General features: G+C 45.0%; 1 protein-coding gene across 2 annotated transcripts in view; it reads left to right on the plus strand.

Annotated features, from left to right (window-relative positions):
* LOC121867512 (octopamine receptor Oamb-like) overlaps positions 1-13905 on the plus strand; it is a 131883-nt gene extending 117978 nt beyond the window's left edge. For both annotated transcript variants that reach the window (XM_042367484.1, XM_042367485.1), the window contains one exon: positions 12800-13905. In XM_042367484.1, the coding sequence (XP_042223418.1) occupies positions 12800-13763 (964 nt within the window). In that variant the 3' untranslated portion in view covers positions 13764-13905. The remainder of the gene's footprint in view (positions 1-12799) is intronic.
* Positions 13906-19260: the final 5355 nt, after the last annotated feature.

Below are 19260 nucleotides of genomic sequence, written 5' to 3' on the forward strand. Positions count from 1 at the left end.
TGTATCTATGTATGTCTGTATCTATGTATGTCTGTATCTATGTATGTCTGTATCCATGTATGTCTGTATCTATGTATGTCTGTATCTATGTATGTCTGTATCTATGTATGTCTGTATCCATGTATGTCTGTATCCATGTATGTCTGTATCTATGTATGTCTGTATCCATGTATGTCTGTATCTATGTATGTCTGTATCTATGTATGTCTGTATCTATGTATGTCTGTATCTATGTATGTCTGTATCCATGTATGTCTGTATCTATGTATGTCTGTATCCATGTATGTCTGTATCTATGTATGTCTGTATCTATGCATGTCTGTATCTATGTATGTCTGTATCTATGTATGTCTGTATCTATGTATGTCTGTATCTATGTATGTCTGTATCTATGTATGTCTGTATGTCTGTATCTATGTATGTCTGTATCTATGTATGTCTGTATCTATGTATGTCTGTATCTATGTATGTCTGTATCTATGTATGTCTGTATCCATGTATGTCTGTATCTATGTATGTCTGTATCCATGTATGTCTGTATCCATGTATGTCTGTATCTATGTATGTCTGTATCCATGTATGTCTGTATCTATGTATGTCTGTATCCATGTATGTCTGTATCTATGTATGTCTGTATCCATGTATGTCTGTATCCATGTATGTCTGTATCTATGTATGTCTATATATATATATATGTATGTATGTCTATGTTTGTCTCTGTGTATGTTTGCAACACCACAAAACGGAGGAGACACAGCCATGATGTCCCTACCTCATATCATTGTACCATAGGTGGATGATCGTCATACTCGATTCAGAGTGACAGCAAGTTGTATGTATGTATGTATGTATGTATGTATGTATGTATGTATGTATGCATGTATGTATGTATGTATGTATGTATGTATGTATGTATGTAGGTATGTATTACTCATGAGGTAGTCACTGTGGTTAGGTTAGGTTAGGTTGTTTACTCATCAGGTAGTCACTGTGGTTAGGTTAGGTTGTTTACTCATCAATAGTCACTGTGGTTAGGTTAGGTTGTTTACTCATCAGGTAGTCACTGTGGTTAGGTTAGGTTAGGTTGTTTACTCATCAGGTAGTCACTGTGGTTAGGTTAGGTTAGGTTGTTTACTCATCAGGTCACTGTCACTCATCAGGTAGTCACTGTGGTAGGTTAGGTTGTTTACTCATCAGGTAGTCACTGTGGTTAGGTTGAGGTTAGGTTGTTTTACTCATCAGGTAGTCACTGTGGTTAGGTTAGGTTAGGTTGTTTACTCATCAGGTAGTCACTGTGCTAGGTTAGGTTAGGTTGTTTACTCATCAGGTAGTCACTGTGGTTAGGTTAGGTTGTTTATCATCAGGTCACTGTGGTTAGGTTAGGTTGTTTACTCATCAGTAGTCACTGTGGTTAGGTTAGGTTAGGTTGTTTACTCATCAGGTAGTCACTGTGGTTAGGTTAGGGTTTACTCATCAGGTGTCACTGTGGTAGGTTAGGTTGTTTACTCATCAGGTAGTCACTGTGGTTAGGTTAGGTTAGTTGTTTACTCATCAGGTAGTCACTGTGGTTAGGTTAGGTTAGGTTGTTTACTCATCAGGTAGTCACTGTGGTTGGTTAGGTTAGGTTGTTTAATCATCAGGTAGTCATGTTGTTTAATCATCAGGTAGTCACTGTGGTTAGGTTAGGTTAGGTTGTTTACTCATCAGATAGTCACTGCGTGTATTTCGTATGATGAGTTGTGTCAAACTGCCAAGGCCACGAGCACGTGTAAGCGACTCAGGACCTGCATGTAAACACACACGAGTAGTAAACAACGTGTGTGTGTCTGTCTACCTGTCTGTCTGTCTGTCTGTCTGTCTACCTCTATCTGTCTGTCTGTCTGCCTCTATCTGTCTGTCTGCTCACCTCTTATCTCCCGTATCTCTCACCTGTCTCAAAGGGTCATACACCAACCATCGCCATAAGTCTTCACGCATAAATTGGATTGTGAAATACCTGGCCATAGGCGTGTCTCTGCATGGCTCTGATGAAATAGCCAAGGACCTGAGTACAAGCTACGTTTCTCTCTCTCTCTCTCTCTCTCTCTCTCTCTCTCTCTCTCTCAGCTTTAAGAATAGAGTCTTAGAGATGTACCTGTGTGTGTGTGAGTGTGTGTGTGTGTGTGTGTGTGTGTGTGTGTGTGTGTGTGTGTGTGTGAGAGAGAGAGAGAGACGCTGACAGATTGACACATATTTTCACTCTCCTTCCCTCTCACCTTCACCCTCTCTCTTCCTCCTTCCCTCTCGCCTTTTCCCTCTCTCTTCCTCCTCCCCTCTCCCTCCTTCCTTCTTCCCTCTCGCCTTCTCCCTCTCTCTTCCTCCGCTCTCCCCCTCTCTCACCATCCCTCTCCCTCCCTCTCACCCAGATTGCCCCCTCACAGGAGTACTAGCGCTCAGGGGGTCCATTGTGCCCCAGCCTTCCCTTGATAAAAGAAATGTTCACAACTTATATACTGATGACTCTCTCTCTATCTCTCTCTCTCTCTCTCTCTCTCTCTCTCTCTCTCTCTCATCCTTTCTTTTTCTTTAACTAGTCAAAAAGAAAGTCTGATAGCTTTCTCTTTACTTTTTCTCTATTTAAGTCTTGGCAAATTATCCTGAAGAGAAAGTAAGGGATGGCAATTAATAAAAGAAAGTGTAAACAAACTTTCTATTTTCGTTTGTGAATGTTGGTAAAAAATTTCTTGAGGGAGAGAGCGAGGATGATAAGTGAAAAAAAGAAAGCTCTAAACCTTTCTCTCTCTCTCTCTCTCTCTCTCTCTCTCTCTCTCTCTCTCTCTCTCTCTCTCTCTCTTTTTAAGTCTTGGTAAATTGTCGTGTTAAGAAAGAAGAAAAAAGAAAGCGTTAAAACTCTCTAAGTTGTTTTTTATCTTGGTATATTACCCAGAAGAGAAAGAGTGGAGGATAATTGGAAAATAGAAAGTGTGAAACCTTTCTATGTCGTCTGTTAAGTCTTGGTAAATTGCTCAGAAGAGAAAGTGGAGACTGATGAACGTAATTGAAAAAGAAAGCATAAAACTTTTCTCTTTTAACATTCTTTTAACTCATGGTAAATTATCATGGAAAGAAAGAGAAAGCAGGAGGAAGAGAAAACCTAAAAAGAAAGTATAATACATTATCTTCTATCGTTAATTAGTCTTAGGGAAAATATCACCTCGAAAGATAATTGGAAAAAAAGAAAGTGAAGGAAAAAAATATAAGTGAAAGTCTCTATTATTCTTTCTTTAATCTTATCAGGACGAAAAAAAAGTAAAATATCTCTAAATTAAGCAAAGAAATAATATAATCACACTATGACAAGTTTACGAGGACAACTTTCTTAAACAATTGCCTTGAAATTTTTTTATGAAAGAATTGAGAATTTATTCGACCTGAAATAAAGACGAAAATAGAAAAAATATCCAATATACTTTTTTTTCTTTTTTTGTCTGCCAAATCTTGCGAATTTGTCTGACCTGAAGTAGAGAGTTGACCGAGGAAGTAAATCTGACCCTGGCGAGGTAGGTGAGGGAAGGGAGGGTAGGGAGGAGAGAGTGAGGAAGGGAGAGAGGGCAGAAAAAAGGGATGGGTAGGAGCGGAGGGGAGGGAGAGAGGTATGGAGTTGAGGGAAGGAAGGGAAGGAGGGAGGCAGGGGGAAGGGAGGGAGGGAGGGAGAGGGGAGGCAGGAGGAGAGGGAGGGAGGCAGGGGAAGGGAGGCAGAGGAGAGGGAGGAGGCAGGGGGGAAGGTAGAGGCAGGAGGAGAGGTAGGGGAGGCAGGGGGAAAGGTTGGGAGGCAGGGGAAGGTAGGGGAGGCAGGGGGAAGGTAGGGAGGCAGGGGGAAGGTAGGAGAGGCAGGGGGGAAGGTAGGGGAGGCAGGGGGAAGGAGGAGGCAGGGGGAAGGTAGGGGAGGCAGGATAGGGGAAGGTAGGGGAGGCAGGAGGAGAGGTAGGGAGGGGGAAGGGAGGCAGGAGGAGAGGGAGGAGGCAGGGGAAGGTAGGGGAGGCAGGAGGAGAGGTAGGGAGGCAGGGGGAAGGTAGGGGAGGCAGGAGGAGAGGGAGGAGGCAGGGGAAGGTAGGGAGGCAGGAGGAGAGGGAGGGAGGCAGGGGAAGGTGGGGAGGCAGGAGGAGAGGGGAGGCAGGGGGAGGTAGGAGGCAGGGGGGAAGGGAGGAGGCAGGGGGAGGTAGGGAGGCAGGAGAGGGAGGGAGGCTAGTGGAGGAGGAGGCTACAGTGGCACACACACACACACACACACACACACACACACACACACACACACACACACACACACACACACACACACACACACACACACACACACACACACATTAATTTTATCATCTATCTATTACATGAAAGTGAGTGAGACGGTTTTTTTAAGAAGAAAAAGAAGAAGAAGAAGAAGAAGAAGAAGAAGAGAAGGAGGAGGAGGAAGAGGAGGAAGCGTGTGAGAAGGCTCAGAGATGAGGCTCCTCCATTGTTAAGTTGGGCAGGAGAGAAGAGAAGGGGAGTAAGGGAAGGGAGGGAGAGAGGGGGGAGGAAGGGAGAGGATGGGATTGGTTAGAGGAGAGGAAGGAAGGGAGAGGAGGAGAGGGGAAAAGTAGGGAGTATAGAGGGAGAGAGAGAGAGGGAGTATAGATGGAGCGAGGGTGGATAAAGAGAGAGAGAGAGAGAGGGAGAATAAAGAGAGAGGGTGAAAGATAGAGGAGCCAAGTTTGGTCCTGTTCTCACCCTCCTAACAATGGCCGCTGGTCAGGCGAAGGTTACGTAACTACCACGTGACGAGGCGGGCTGGCAGGCTCTGTGGTTGTGTGGTAGTTTGGGTGTGTGGTTGTCTGGTCATGTGGTTGTGTGGTCATGTGGTTGTGTGGTTGTCTGGTCGTGTGTTTGTGTGGTTGTCTGGTCATGTGGTTGTGTGGTCGCCTGGTCGTGAGGTTGTGTGGTTGACTATCTATATGTTTGTGTGGTCGTCTGCTTCTCTAGTCGATCTAAAATGTGACTGACTGGTAGATTGAAATGACTGGTTGTTTGGTTGACTGTCTACCAGACTGTCAATTCTACCCTCCCTCTACCTCTATCTCCCACTCTCTTTTTTCCCCCTGTCAGTTCGCTGTTGATTTCCCAATTACTCACAATTTTAGGCGCGTGTTTACCATGTGTCAATCCGGATTCACCTACCACAAACGCATGCAAATCCGGATGCAACTGTGACGAACGTAATTTTCGAATGCACACGGGACGAAAACTGTGTCAATTGAGATAAACGATGAAAGAGGTGGAAAATGGAGAATTAAAGGGTAAAGGGGTAGAAAATGGAGAATTAAAGGGTAAATGGAGATAAAAGGGAGTTAAGAGAGGAAGAGGTGAACGAACAGTAAGGATGATTTACGTGATTAGAGACAAAAACACCTCGGAGGGTAAACGAGTGTCAATTGGGATTCTCATATGACAAACGCAACAGTCAATCCGGATGCTCTTGTTGAAACGGTAAATAAATGTGGTTCATAGAAGCGATCAAGACCCCCCACCACCCCTCCTCTCTCTCTCTCTCTCCCCCCACTCCTACCCTTCCTCAAGACCACTCCCACCCCCTACCCTTAAGACCACCCATCCCCTCCCCAAGAACCCCACACCTCATGCTAAGACTCCTGCTAAGACCCCACACCCCTCCTGCTAAGACCCCCCCCACACCCCCTCCTGCTAAGACCACCCACTCACCTTCCTCCTCCACACCACACGTCTGACAGGCCACCTAACGCTTGAAGCTTCACAAATACGCCACCAGGAGTCTGTATGTGTGTGGCTTCAAGTGTTCCTCCCAAGCCAGCCTCTTGAAGTGTACCTCCTCCTACTTGACATGCTAAGTAGGAGGCAGAGTTCCTGTCATCAGGCTGTCTGGCAGGAACTAATATCCTGTTCGTTGAGTCGCTTCCTAGTTACTGAGACATGTCCTGTATCCAACTGGCTCTTTAACTAATTCTGTATAACCTCCCTTAACTAATACTGTATACCCACCCTTAACTGTATAACCTCCCTTAACTAATACTGTATAACCTCCCTTAACTAATACTGTATAACCTCCCTTAACTAATACTGTATAACCTCCCTTAACTCATACCATATAAGCTCCCTTAACTGAACCTGTAATATGCAGTAACTGGTTGGCTTCAGCTGAGACACAAACTTATTGCATAATATGCATACAGACACAACCTTAACTTACCTGTGTTATGAAACGTTTGTGTATGATGGTGGTGATGGTGATGGTGGTGATGGTGGTGATGGTGGTGATGGTGGTGATGGTGGTGATGGTGGTGATGGTGATGGTGGTGATGGTGATGATGGTGGTGATGGTGGTGATGGTGGTGATGGTGGTGATGGTGGTGATGGTGATGGTGGTGATGGTGATGGTGATGGTGATGGTGGTGATGGTGGTGATGGTGATGGTGGTGGTGATGGTGGTGATGGTGATGTGATGGTGGTGATGGTGGTGATGTGGTGATGGTGGTGATGGTGGTGATGGTGATGATGGTGATGATGGTGATGGTGATGGATGGTGATGGTGATGGTGGTGGTGATGGTGGTGATGGTGATGGTGATGGTGGTGATGGTGATGGTGGTGGATGGTGGTGATGGTGGTGATGTGATGGTGGTGATGGTGGTGATGGTGATGGTGGTGATGGTGATGGTGGTGATGGTGATGGTGGTGATGGTGATGGTGGTGGATGGTGGTGATGGTGGTGATGCAGTGATGGTGGTGGATGGTGGTGGTGATGGTGATGGTGGTGATGGTGGATGGTGGCGATGGTGGTGATGGTGATGGTGATGGTGGTGATGCAGGATGGTGGTGATGGTGGTGATGGTGGTGATGGTGATGTGTGATGGTGATGGTGGTGATGGTGATGGTGGGTGATGGTGGTGATGGTGATGGTGGTGATGGTGGTGATGGTGGTGATGGTGATGGTGGAAGAGGGATGGACGGGATATAGCAGGGTGTGTAGGGCAGTGAAGGGGGAGGTGGGATGGTGAAGGACACGGGTGAGGGTGAAGGATGAGGTGGCATGATGAAGGACGAGGGTGAACGGTGAGGGTGAAGGGTGAGGATGAAGGGTGAGGGTGAAGTGGTATAATGAAGGGTGAAGGTGAAGGGTGAGGGTGAAGGGCGAGAGTAAAGGGTGAGGGTGAAGGGTGAGGGTGAAGTGGTATAATGAAGGGTGAAGGTGAAGGGTGAGGGTGAAGGGCGAGAGTAAAGGGTGAGGGTGAAGGGTGAGAGTGAAGGGTGAAGACAACGATAGATCCTCAACCAATATAAGCTTCACCTTGACCCCCATCTGACCCTTGGCCACGTGGAGCTGATATGACGACCAGCGTGTTCAGGTAAAAAAACACGACCAATACCACACGACTAATTATGCAAACGACTGTCGCTACATTACAGTCTGGGGGCAGTGAGGGCGGTGTGCACTGGATATTGAACCTTAGGAAGATGCAGAAGGTAAATAATGTTGATGTGTGTGTGTCTGGGGGGGGGGGGAGGCAGCAAGATAGAGCTAAGACAACGCCCCCCACACACACCTAACTCCTGACCCTGTATTTCAGTGTTATATCATGTACTCTGGTGTACTAGTCGAAACCAAGTTGAGTCCATATATTACATTTATAAAACACATACTAGCCTGAACTTCCCCTCGTCCATATTAAATTAAAAAAAATATATTAAAATATACTAAAAAAAAATTTATACTAAAAAATACAAAAAAAATATCACAAATCATGACACATAAAGTTGGTGGAGTCAATCAGCTGTTGGTGTAAACATTGGGTGAGGGGGGAAGTGAGGGGTAGTGAGGGGTGGAGTGAGGGGTAGAGTGAGGGGTGGAGTGAGGGGTGGAGAGAGGTGGAGTGAGGGGTAGAGGAGGGGTGGAGTGAGGGGAAAGAGGGGTAGTGGGGGGAGGAGGAGGGGTAGAGGAGGTAGAGTGAGGGGTGGAGTGAGGGGTAGTGGGGGGAGGAGCGAGGGGTGGAGAGGGAGATAGAGAGAGAGATGGTGATGGTGAGAGATAGTTGAGAGAGATAGATGGATAAATTAGATAATAGAAGAGGGAGATAAATCGAGGAAGATAGATTTATTGATAAACATATGAACAGGTACATGGGAAAATAGACAGAAACAGACAGACAGACAGACAGATACAGACAGACAGACAGACAGAAAAAGTGAACGAGATGCATTAACAGAAGTGTATGTATATATGTATAAGTGAGAGGTGTGAAGAATATGTTTTATAAGCGGATGAATATATTATTGTATAATTAAGCGTATACTTTGTTTGTCGGTAAAGTAAATAGATGCATACATGAATACATACATACATGAATTATACACACATACACTACCACCCTCACACACATACACACACTCCCCCACAAACACACACTCCTCCCACACACACACACACACACACACACACACACACACACACACACACACACACACACACACATAGGCCTAATAGCCAAACAAACCAAATTAATCGCTACAACTTACACCAGGCAGAGCATTACTAATAAACTTCCGGCCCTCTGCCATCATCCTCCCTCAGCACCTCCCCCTCTCCAGCACCTCCCCGCCCCTCTCCCCCACCTCCCATCCAGCACCCCCCGAAGGTGACCCTCCAAACTTGAACAAGATAACTGACTCGGTGGTTTACCCTTATACCTGTTGCTTGAGGAGGAGGAGGAGTCTGGGAGAAGGAGAGAGGAGGGGAGGAGGGAGGAGAGGAGAGGAGGAGAATAAAGGAGGTGAGGAGAGGCCCAGAGAGCATCAGGTGTATCAGATCAAACAGAGACAATAGAGATACACAGACCCCCACATCACCCACGCCACCCACCCACCCACCACACTCACCTGGGGCAAGACAATACACTTCAACAGGTAAAAATATATATAAACACAACAAGACCGACAATCACTCAATAACACGGAGAGAAAACAAACCATCTGAACACGCCTCCAATAATCTCGTCTTGATAAATGTTCCTCCTCTTCCTCACCTCTCACCCCCCTCCTCACCCCCACCCCCCCCCCCCTCCCAAACTACTCTCCAGCCTGTGATTAGGTTCATTAGAGAATCCAACGCAGCCATATATATATATTAACCTCTTCAGTTCTGTTTTTCCTGGAGTTTGAGAACTGATAAGAAAAAAATATTGTGATGCTGTGATTTTTACCTGTTTTTATTGTTATTTGGGGGAAGACAGAAAAGACCGACAGACAGACAGACAGACAGGTAGCTATGATGCCCAAGGTTAAGTCTGGGGGAGCGAAGCAACTTGGCAACACAGGTGAGACCATGAGGTGTTAAAACTCAGGTGATCAAGGTGTGTGTGTAAGTGTGTGTGTGTGTGTGTGTGTGTGTGTGTGTGTGTGTGTGTGTGTGTGTGTGTGTGTGTGTGTGTGTGTGTTGACGCAAGACGGTTACCTGAAGATTAGGCACCCCAGCTTATTTACCTTAAGATTAACGAGTCTAACGCAACCAAAGCCCTAACCCAAAACTAACCTAACCTAACCTAACCTTCAGGTGATAAAGCCCTAAGAATTCGACCAAGATAACAATATATCTGGCCATAATACTCACACACCACACACACACACACACACACACACACACACACACACACACACACACCACACACACACACACACACACACACACACACGATCATCTGCCTAATGTACGTTTACAAACACCTTCACATCACTCACATCCACAACCCAGGTAAATACACCTCCCTACGTCCACCTGGCGGGGAGGGGTGAAAAATGTAAACAAAGCCTACAAAGGGTACCATAGGAATGTAAACAGAGAGGAAACAAGATAATATTAGGGAGTAGGTTAGGTTAGATTAGGTTTGATTAGGTTAGGTTAGGTTAGGTTAAGCTTGTCACAGAGGTGTTCGGTGCTGAACTAATAAAGAGTTTTATGCACAGAGAGAAGCGGAAATTTTACATATATACTGTACATACATACATACATACATACATACATACATACATACATACATACATAGACCAATTTACAGACAGACTGACACTTGAAGTATAAATATCACTAACAGTGCCACGATGCCTCAGCTGCCTTACTAACAGTGCCACCATATCCTACGTGTCCCCCGGAAGCTTCCCTGTTTATCAGAAGGCAACGGAACACTCAAGATGGGCGCCAGAGTTCCTTAATTATAAACAAGAGGCGTAACACTCAGATATAGTATGTGTGTGTGTGTGTGTGTGTGTGTGTGTGTGTGTGTGTGTGTGTGTGTGTGTGTGTGTGTGTGTGTGTGTGTGTGTGTGTGTGTGTGTGTGTGTGTGTGTGTTAAGATGTACAAGTAGACACACACACACACACACACACACACACACACTCCAGCATGGTGTTTTACTTAACTCGGAAAAAGAAAGTCTTGGGGAAAGGAACAGTTGAGACCTTTAGAACTTTCTCCCGTAAAGAAAGAGAAGAGAAGAGAAAGCAGTAAAAGAAGGAGGAATAGAGGGTCATAAAATGGTGTTCCGGTGGCTTTAAATCCCGCCGGCGAGAGTGAGTGAGAGAGAGAGAGAGAGAGATAAATTGATAAAGAGAGAGACAGTACTGCAGAGACAGAGAGAGAGATTAATATAGCTAGCTAGATAGATAAACAGACACTCGTATAGATAGAGACAGACAGACAGACAGACAGACAGACAGACAGACAGACAGAGAGAAGAAAATTAAGCAACGCCTTTCATCACAAACATAACAACAGCAGGAAATCAGATAACAATAACAATAACAACAATAATAAGAAGAACAACTAACAAAAACAATGAAAAATAACAATATATTAATCAAGAGACAGACAGACAGACAGACAGAGCTGCACAGAGATGAAGGACAGAACACACAGACAGACAGACAGACAGACAGACAGACAGACAGACAGACAAAATACAGACACAAAAATCAAGCCCGGAAAAAAATCGTGTCCCAGTCAACAGTATCGTCAAGGCTCCCACAAAGGACTCCTGACAAGATTGATTATAACTCCTGTATCCTAACCTTAGTCTGCAGGATGTGTAGGATCTCTGGAGGACTTTTAATCCTATTTTTGCCATCCTATAAATATCTAGTATCCTTCTGCCTCTTGTCATACACTATTATATCCTGCTATTCCAACCCTTACATCCTATTATACCCTGCCATCCTACTCCGCTAATCCCACCCTAACCTTAATTCCCTACCCTACTCCTACCCCCAGTCCCCACCCTACCCTACACTAACTCCACTCCCCATCTCTACTCCACCCAACCCCACCCCACCCCTACCCCACCCCCTGCACCCCACCCCCACCCCACCCACACCCTAATCTCTACCCTACCCCCACCCCACCCCATCCTACTCCCCACCCCCACCCTACCCTACCCTACCCTACCCTACCCTACCCTACCCTCCCTCTCATCATCATTAAGTAACAACAATATATCTTTCTCAACTTAAGGAAAAGATAAAAAACACAAATTAAAGCTGAATCAACATAAAATATAATCACATAATTGTTTCCTTTTCTTCCGAGGGATGAAAAATAAATAAATAATTGGCAGTTGTGAAAGATTGTTAATTTCCTCTCTCTCTCTCACGTAACAATTAATTTCGAACCGAGAAAAATCGCATTCGTCATTCCCTCCTCCGTCTCTCCCTTACTCCCTTTGCTTTCCGTCCTTCCTTCCTTCCTCCCTCACTCCCTCCACTCTCTCCCCCTTCCCTCCAACTCTGCCAAAATTCTCAAGAAACACGGTCTCATGTCGACCTTCACGTCCCTGTGTATGCAACAGAGAGAAAAGAATAAAACAAGGAATAAGAATATGAGAAGAAGTTTTGAAGAGGAGAGAGAGAGAGAGAGAGAGAGAGAGAGAGAGAGAGAGAGAGAGAGAGAGAGAGAGAGAGAGAGAGAGAGAGAGAGAGAGAGAGAGAGAGAGAGAGAGAGAGAGAGAGAGAGAGAGAGTTTAAAATGAGAAATTAGAAAAGCGTGAAAAAGACTCTCTGGACTTATTGTTAGAGACGTGTGTGTGTGTGTGTGTGTGTGTGTGTGTGTGTGTGTGTGTGTGTGTGTGTGTGTGTGTGTGTGTGTGTGTGTGTGTGTGTGTGTGTGTGAGATAATAAAAAGACAATAACCTGACAACCTCTCTTAAATTTCCATATTTTTAATCTTTATTTTTTATTTTTCTTTCCTTTCTTAGTCTTTCCTGGTTGTTTGTGTGTTCGTATGTCTGTCTGTCTTTGGTCTCTCTCTTTCACACACACACACACACACACACACACACACACACACACACACACACACACACACCATCAGAGGAAATCAAACCTTCAGGTGTGTCCAAAGGCTCAGCTCACACACCTGTCAATACGGGCACCATCGAGCCTAATGGAGCGTGTACAGCCTCGCCAGCACCACAACGCCACACATATACACCACTGTAAGAAATGTTCATGTTCACTGCGGGAAAATAATGTTCATCATTGTACAGCACAATTGTTCATAATTGTTCCCATTCGTTTGTGTGTGTGTGTGTGTGTGTGTGTGTGTACGACCTGCCACTCAAACTATCACTAGGTACGAGTGTGAACGCCCCTGACTGCACGCCAACTTTATGTACGTATGTGTGCTCTTTCCTAAGACTTACACGCCATTATTATGTACGTGTGTGTGTATATACTGTATAGCCTGACACTCACCTCCGTGTCTTCCTCAGGTACGTGGCAGTGACGAGGCCGGTGTCGTACCCGTCGTTGATGACGTCATCGAGGGCCAAGCTGTTGATCGCCTCCGTGTGGATCACCTCCTTCGTCATCTGCTTCCCGCCCCTTGTAGGCTGGAACGACCGCCACAAGAACCTGGTGTCGGCCTCCTCCCCCACGTCTGACGGAGGCACCGGGGAGGGAGGAGGAAGCCTGGACGACGAGGTCTCGTGCCACCTCTCGTGCGAGCTGACCAACGACGTGGGGTACGTGGTGTACTCCGCCCTGGGCTCCTTCTTCATCCCCATGTTAGTGATGCTCTTCTTCTACTGGAAGATCTACTGCGCCGCCGCCGAGACCACCAGAGCCATCAACCAGGGCTTCAGGACCACCAGGAACAAAAAGATCTTCGGCAGCCGTTTCCAGGAGGAGCGGCTGACGCTGAGGATCCACCGAGGACGTAACTCTGTGCAGGAACACAACTCCCACCACCACCACAACTCGGCGGAGCGGCGCCACAACGGCCAGAGTAACAACCACCACCACCACAGGAAGAACAGTCCCAAGGGTAAAGTGAGCAGCATCAAGATGAAGAACTTAAGGCCGCAGCTCATCATGAAGTCCAGCATCTCCCTCCCGCCTGACATGAAGTACGACGGCAACAACTTCGCCCTGTCCGAGAGGTGCGACCTGTGTAACGCCCAGTGCTCCAGGGACCACAGTAACGTCGAGCTCCTCTCCGTCAGCAGGAACGACAACAGCAGTAAGACGGACTCCTGTTACACCGTCGACACCAACTTCTCAGAGATAGATTCTACGTCTCAGAGACTCCAACCTGGCGGTGGCGGCGTAGGCAGTGGCGGTGGCAGCGGTGGCGGTGGTGTTGGCAGTGGTGGCAGTGACGGCCTGACGCCAAGCTCAGAATGCCCGCCACCCACTCCCTCAGGATGGGGCGGCGGAACATCAAGGTACAAGTGAAGAGGTTCAGGATGGAGACCAAAGCCGCCAAGACGCTGGGGATCATCGTCGGGGTGTTCATCCTGTGTTGGTTCCCCTTCTTCACCATGTACCTGGTGAGGGGGTTCTGCCCCACCTGTATACACCCGCTGCTCTTCTCCGTGCTCTTCTGGCTGGGTTACTGTAACTCCGCCATCAACCCCTGCATATACGCGCTCTTCAGTAAAGACTTCAGATTCGCGTTCAAAAATATCCTGTGTAAGTGTGTGTGCACGAGAGAGGTGAGGAAGGCGCTGCCGGCCCACCACCACTCTATATACATCCCGTCATATGACAGAGACAATGACAGTGACGAGGATGACAACAAACAGTAGCTGTCATAGTCAAGTCATATCACTGACCAAAAAATAAAGAAAAACATTTGTATATAACTTTGTATATTGTAATTAAAGGACACTGTTGGCTGTTAATGGTAGCACCTGTGTTGAACCAGCAGGGAGACTGTTAATAGACCCATAACTCTCACAACCTAAAGATGATAATAATGAGTGATGCCAGAGGTGTTGTTGTTGTTGTTGTTGTTCTTGTTGTTGTTTGTTAGTGACCTCACACAACCCTTTTTGTGTCAGGCTCGTCAACAGGTGTCATGTCACGAGGCCTCTTCATTAACCTCTCGAGGACGATGACATTAACCCTCTCGAAGACGACCACACTTCCAATGGGGTCAACTCATCGTCCTCGAGGTCATTAGGGTAAGTCTGACCCAAACAGCTCAGGTCACTGCTGATCCATCCAGGGCTGTGACGACCACCCAGCTCCTTCCACCATCATCCACTGGTTCACACACACACACACACACACACACACACACACACACACACTCACACACACACACACACACACACACGACCTTCAAACACAATACAAACAAGATACGACGACTTTTACTATCTATCTATCTATCTATCTATCTATCTATCTATCTATCTATCTACACACGCCACTAGAGGATGCTGCAGGGCCCTGGGTGTCGTATTTGGTTGAGGGGGACAAACAGATAGCGATTCAGCCTCAGATTCTCAACACACTCTTAAGATTATTTCCTTCCCGTGACTTAAAGGAAGAGAGAGAGAGAGAGAGAGAGAGAGAGAGAGAGAGAGCGAGAGAGAGAGAGAGCGACGCATCATAGTCTGGGTAGAGTCTCTGGGCATTTACCACGCCATGTAGCTTAATGAAGACAAAATAATGAACCAATTTGCTGTGTTTTCATTTTTTTTATTATCTAATGATAATGGGAAGAGTTTTATCACATCTTAGAGAATTTGAGAATCTGAGGTTTATAAGTCATCACAGCCCTGGATAGACAGACAGATAGACAGATAGGTAGACAGATATTACATGGGCAGACAGACGTATATAATAGACTGGCTGACTGTAGAATGTTCGGCCAAAACTGTCAACATCAGAAATTTGTAACGTTAATGTAGAGAGACCTGTTGTTTTGTGTGTGTGTGTGTGTGTGTCAGAACTACGTTACGTAACCGATCTGTAAACTCAAACTATGGAGGCGACGAAGTTTTTTTTTAATAATGAATCAAGTCTAAAATAATAATAATAATAATAATAATAATAATAATAATAATAACATCCCTTCGACAACACCAAAAAACTAAATAACATACATAAAAAATAATAATAATAATAATAATAATAATAATACTTAATAAAATATAGAATGAAGAAGACATTTTCTTTTGAGTCTGTGTCTGTGTCTGTGTCTGTCTGTGTCTGTGTCTGTCTGTGTGTGTGTGTGTCTTTGGAACCGTGGAAAGGATCTAATTCAAGCTGGAGGTCTGTGTTGTCCCTTGAGACTCGAGGTCCACCTTGAACTAAGTAAGTGTCTTGGGAGAAATGTAAATTAAGTGTTTGTGTTGTGTCCCTTGTGAGACCTGACAACCGACCTGAGTCAATCTTGAGGACAACCTTGAGTCAATCTTGAGGACAACCTTGTACAAGTGTGAGATATATGAGTCAATATATGAATCAGTTTCTCCATAACCTTAATAACGAAGAGAATTGGAGTTTGAGAGAGTAAAGACTAGAGAAACAGGGACAAGAGATGATAAATTAGGATTAGAAGAGAACTGATAAATGTGGAAGGACTTAAAAAGAGATAAATAAGAAAAAAGAGAACAGGATAAGTTAAGGAAGAGAAGAGAAATAATTAATGAAAAAAGAATGAAAAGAATGATAAATGAAGAAAAAAGAGAAAACTAGCAATACAGCCAAAGGAATGAAACAACAACAAACAGAGAAAAGAAAAAAAACTTTATCCAAACAAACAAACAAACCCAAACAGTTGTTGACGAGTGAGACATACAGGTGAGAAAGGTAAACACATTGATTGGGATTGTGTTGAGGTTACCTGGAGACGCTCGGCAGGTACAAATTAGTGAGAAATAAGAAGAGTACAGGTGTAAATTTTAAGCATACAGTACAGGTGTAAATTGAGACATACAGTACAGGTGTAAATTGAGACATACAGTACAGGTGTGGATTTAGGCATACATTACAGGTAGGCCTATTGTAAGACCTTGGTAAATTTGGTCAGATTTTGTCAGAGTTCAAAGACAGATTTTTTAGAAGGGATTAAGACATGTTCTGACGTGTTCTGGTTAGTTTGGACACGTTCTGACATGAAGTGACGTGTTCTGATGGGTGATGACGTGCTGTGTGTGAATTGTTCTGATAGTTGTTATGCGCTGTTCTGATATGTTCTGACGTGTTCTGATAGGATTTGTATACGTTCTGACAAATGATACGTACAAATGTCGGTAGGGATTGATCCGTTAGGGTTATGTCTGATATGATTTTGTCTGGTAGGGTTTTGACCGGCAGGATTTTTGTCCGGTACAGTTTTGTCTGGTGGAATTTTGACCAGTGAAAGGACAAGACCTCGACAGTAATTTAAATCAATGAGTAATGAGGCGACCCTTTATTCCACCCACTCCCACATTCACTCCACCCACTCCTAGTCACTGCACCCACTCTCACATTCACTCCACCCACTCCTAGTCACTCCATCCATTCCCAGTCACTCCATCCATTCCCAGTCACTCCACGCACCCACAGCCACTCCGCCCACTCCCACACCCACTCCACCCACTCAAAAACCATAATTACACTTCAAATTTCATATTTTCATGGGGTACAAGTACAAAAAATTCAATGACATATCAGGGAACAATTCTGAGTGGCTGGGGTGTGGAGGTGTGTTAATTTAAAGAGATATGATTTGCTGTTGATTTAGTAGGCGGGAAAAAATTTCAATATAAAGTGATTTGACTGGCTGCTAGTTATAGAGGGCGGAGCTGGGGAGCCCTGTACTGGTGAGGTAAGACTACAGGAGACAAGACTACAGGAGGTAAGACTACAGGAGACAATACTGTAACCCTCAGGACGTAGATACATACACTACAGTAGGTAGATAGGTAGACGTATTAAAATATTAATTCAGAATATTATAAGACAGAGAGGAACCAATAACATCGACCGTGCCTTATGCTCGTACCATAAGAGAGCGCCACTGCTGGCAGAAAGCGGGCGAACGCTCGTCTGGCGTAACTTTCCCCCACAATCGTGTCGTTCCAAAGTAGAGAGAGACGCCAGACGCTGTTGATTTGCTCGTATTGGCGCTGTTTTTTATGGTAAGAGCCTTAGAGTAGAGACACGCCACGAATGTAAATAGACAACAATGTCAACAAACTGTGTGGGACAGTTGAAGAGGTTCACTATTGAACCGTTCCCTTATATTTACAGTATGTCATATCATTCAATGGTCACCAGAGTAAATATTGCTAGACACTGAGCAGCTGTTAACACATAATGTTAGCGAGCCTCTCCTTAATTTAACCCAAACACAAACAATGTGTTGGTGAGCAAGGATACCCGTCAGCCAGCAGCTAGGGTCTCCTACAACTGATCCTTTGAGTCCGTAGGGTAGGAGACCCTAGAGAAGTGTCCTACAGAAGGATATTATTAACTTAGGGTCAGTTTGGGGATCCTTAAGAGACGGCAGTGTATAAATCTTTTCGTCTTTGAGGAAAGTTATGGAACTCTTGAGAAGTTTCCTACTGAAGCATGTAATTAAGGATGCTGGGTGTCCTCAGAAGGGGGCCAAAAGGACACCAGTGGACAAGACAGCATAAGAGACCTCAAGACACACCAGTACACCTGCCTACTCTGTATCGTAGGAGTGTAGGAGAGCCTGGGGGAGCCTCCTATTACCCATCCTACAACACCAATGACACTGGCAGGCCCCGCATAACCAATAGGAAGCAAGAACTCATAGGAAGACTTTAGTGAGAATCCTACGGCATCTTCAGCTCCTTATAGACCTCCTCTGTGAAGCTCCTTGTGTTACCAAAGACATTAACTAAGACAAGAGACTACTAACTGTGTATCTGGCCACCATTGATTCAGGTTTTCAAGGTTCCGTGTGTGTGTGTGCGTGTATATGTATACGTGTGTATGTGTTCGCGTGTATGAGTGTGTATATGTGTCTGTGTGTCCGTCTAGAATCCATCACAACAAAACAGATGAATGAACTTTTTTTAAAACTCTCTCATTGCTGTCAAAATCAAAACCTTTTTCCTCGACTCGTTTACTAAAGTTTGTGTACACGAGATAATAAAAAAAGTAAATTATTGTAGTTTTGTAGAAAGTTCTGTAATAAAAATGTAATAAAAATAATAATAAAAATCCTCTACATTATTAAGTTAGTAATTCACAAGGCTTATACAGGAAACGCCTCAGTATGTCAGGCCTTGTGTCTTAACATTGGCTGTAACCCTTGTGGTAGCCCTTCCTCCTCCTCCTTCATCTCGCCCTCCTTCTCCAACGCCTCCTGCACCTTCTTCACCACCTCCACCATCACCTCCTCCACCACCCTCACCCCCTACCCACCACCCCCCACCACCTAACCCCCCAGGTTACCAAAATCAGAGTTAAAAATATCAGGAAAAAATATATATCATACATACATATATTTGGGAAAGACTGTCATAAGTGTTGTATATGTGTTTTAACATGTGAGTCCTCCATGTGTTCCTATATGTGCCATAGACAGCACCACCACTACTACCACTACTACTACCACCATCAACCACCACCACCGAGTCCAGATAAACGTGGTTTTAGACCGAAATCTCAGTTGTTTCATTTCTCTTATTCCTTAAAAAAATAAAAAAAATAAAAAAAAAATAAAAAAAAACGAAACATGTGAGAAGTAAACATTACCCAGTGGCCGAGTAGACACAACACTCACCATCCATCCTGAGAGTCAATGGATCGAACCCCCACAGTCCACCTAACTACGAACAGGCGGGAGCACCTAACTTTACGAATGATGTTAATAGAGACAGTCAAGTACAGTGTCAGCCCAGAAAAAGGCTTTGTGAGTCTTTTTCATGAGTCTTTTTTATGAGTCTTTTTCATAAGTCTTTTTGGTGAGTCTTTT

Source organism: Homarus americanus, unplaced genomic scaffold (assembly GCF_018991925.1).
Source record: "Homarus americanus isolate GMGI-L3 unplaced genomic scaffold, GMGI_Hamer_2.0 scaffold23598, whole genome shotgun sequence".
Classification (NCBI taxonomy): domain Eukaryota; kingdom Metazoa; phylum Arthropoda; class Malacostraca; order Decapoda; family Nephropidae; genus Homarus; species Homarus americanus.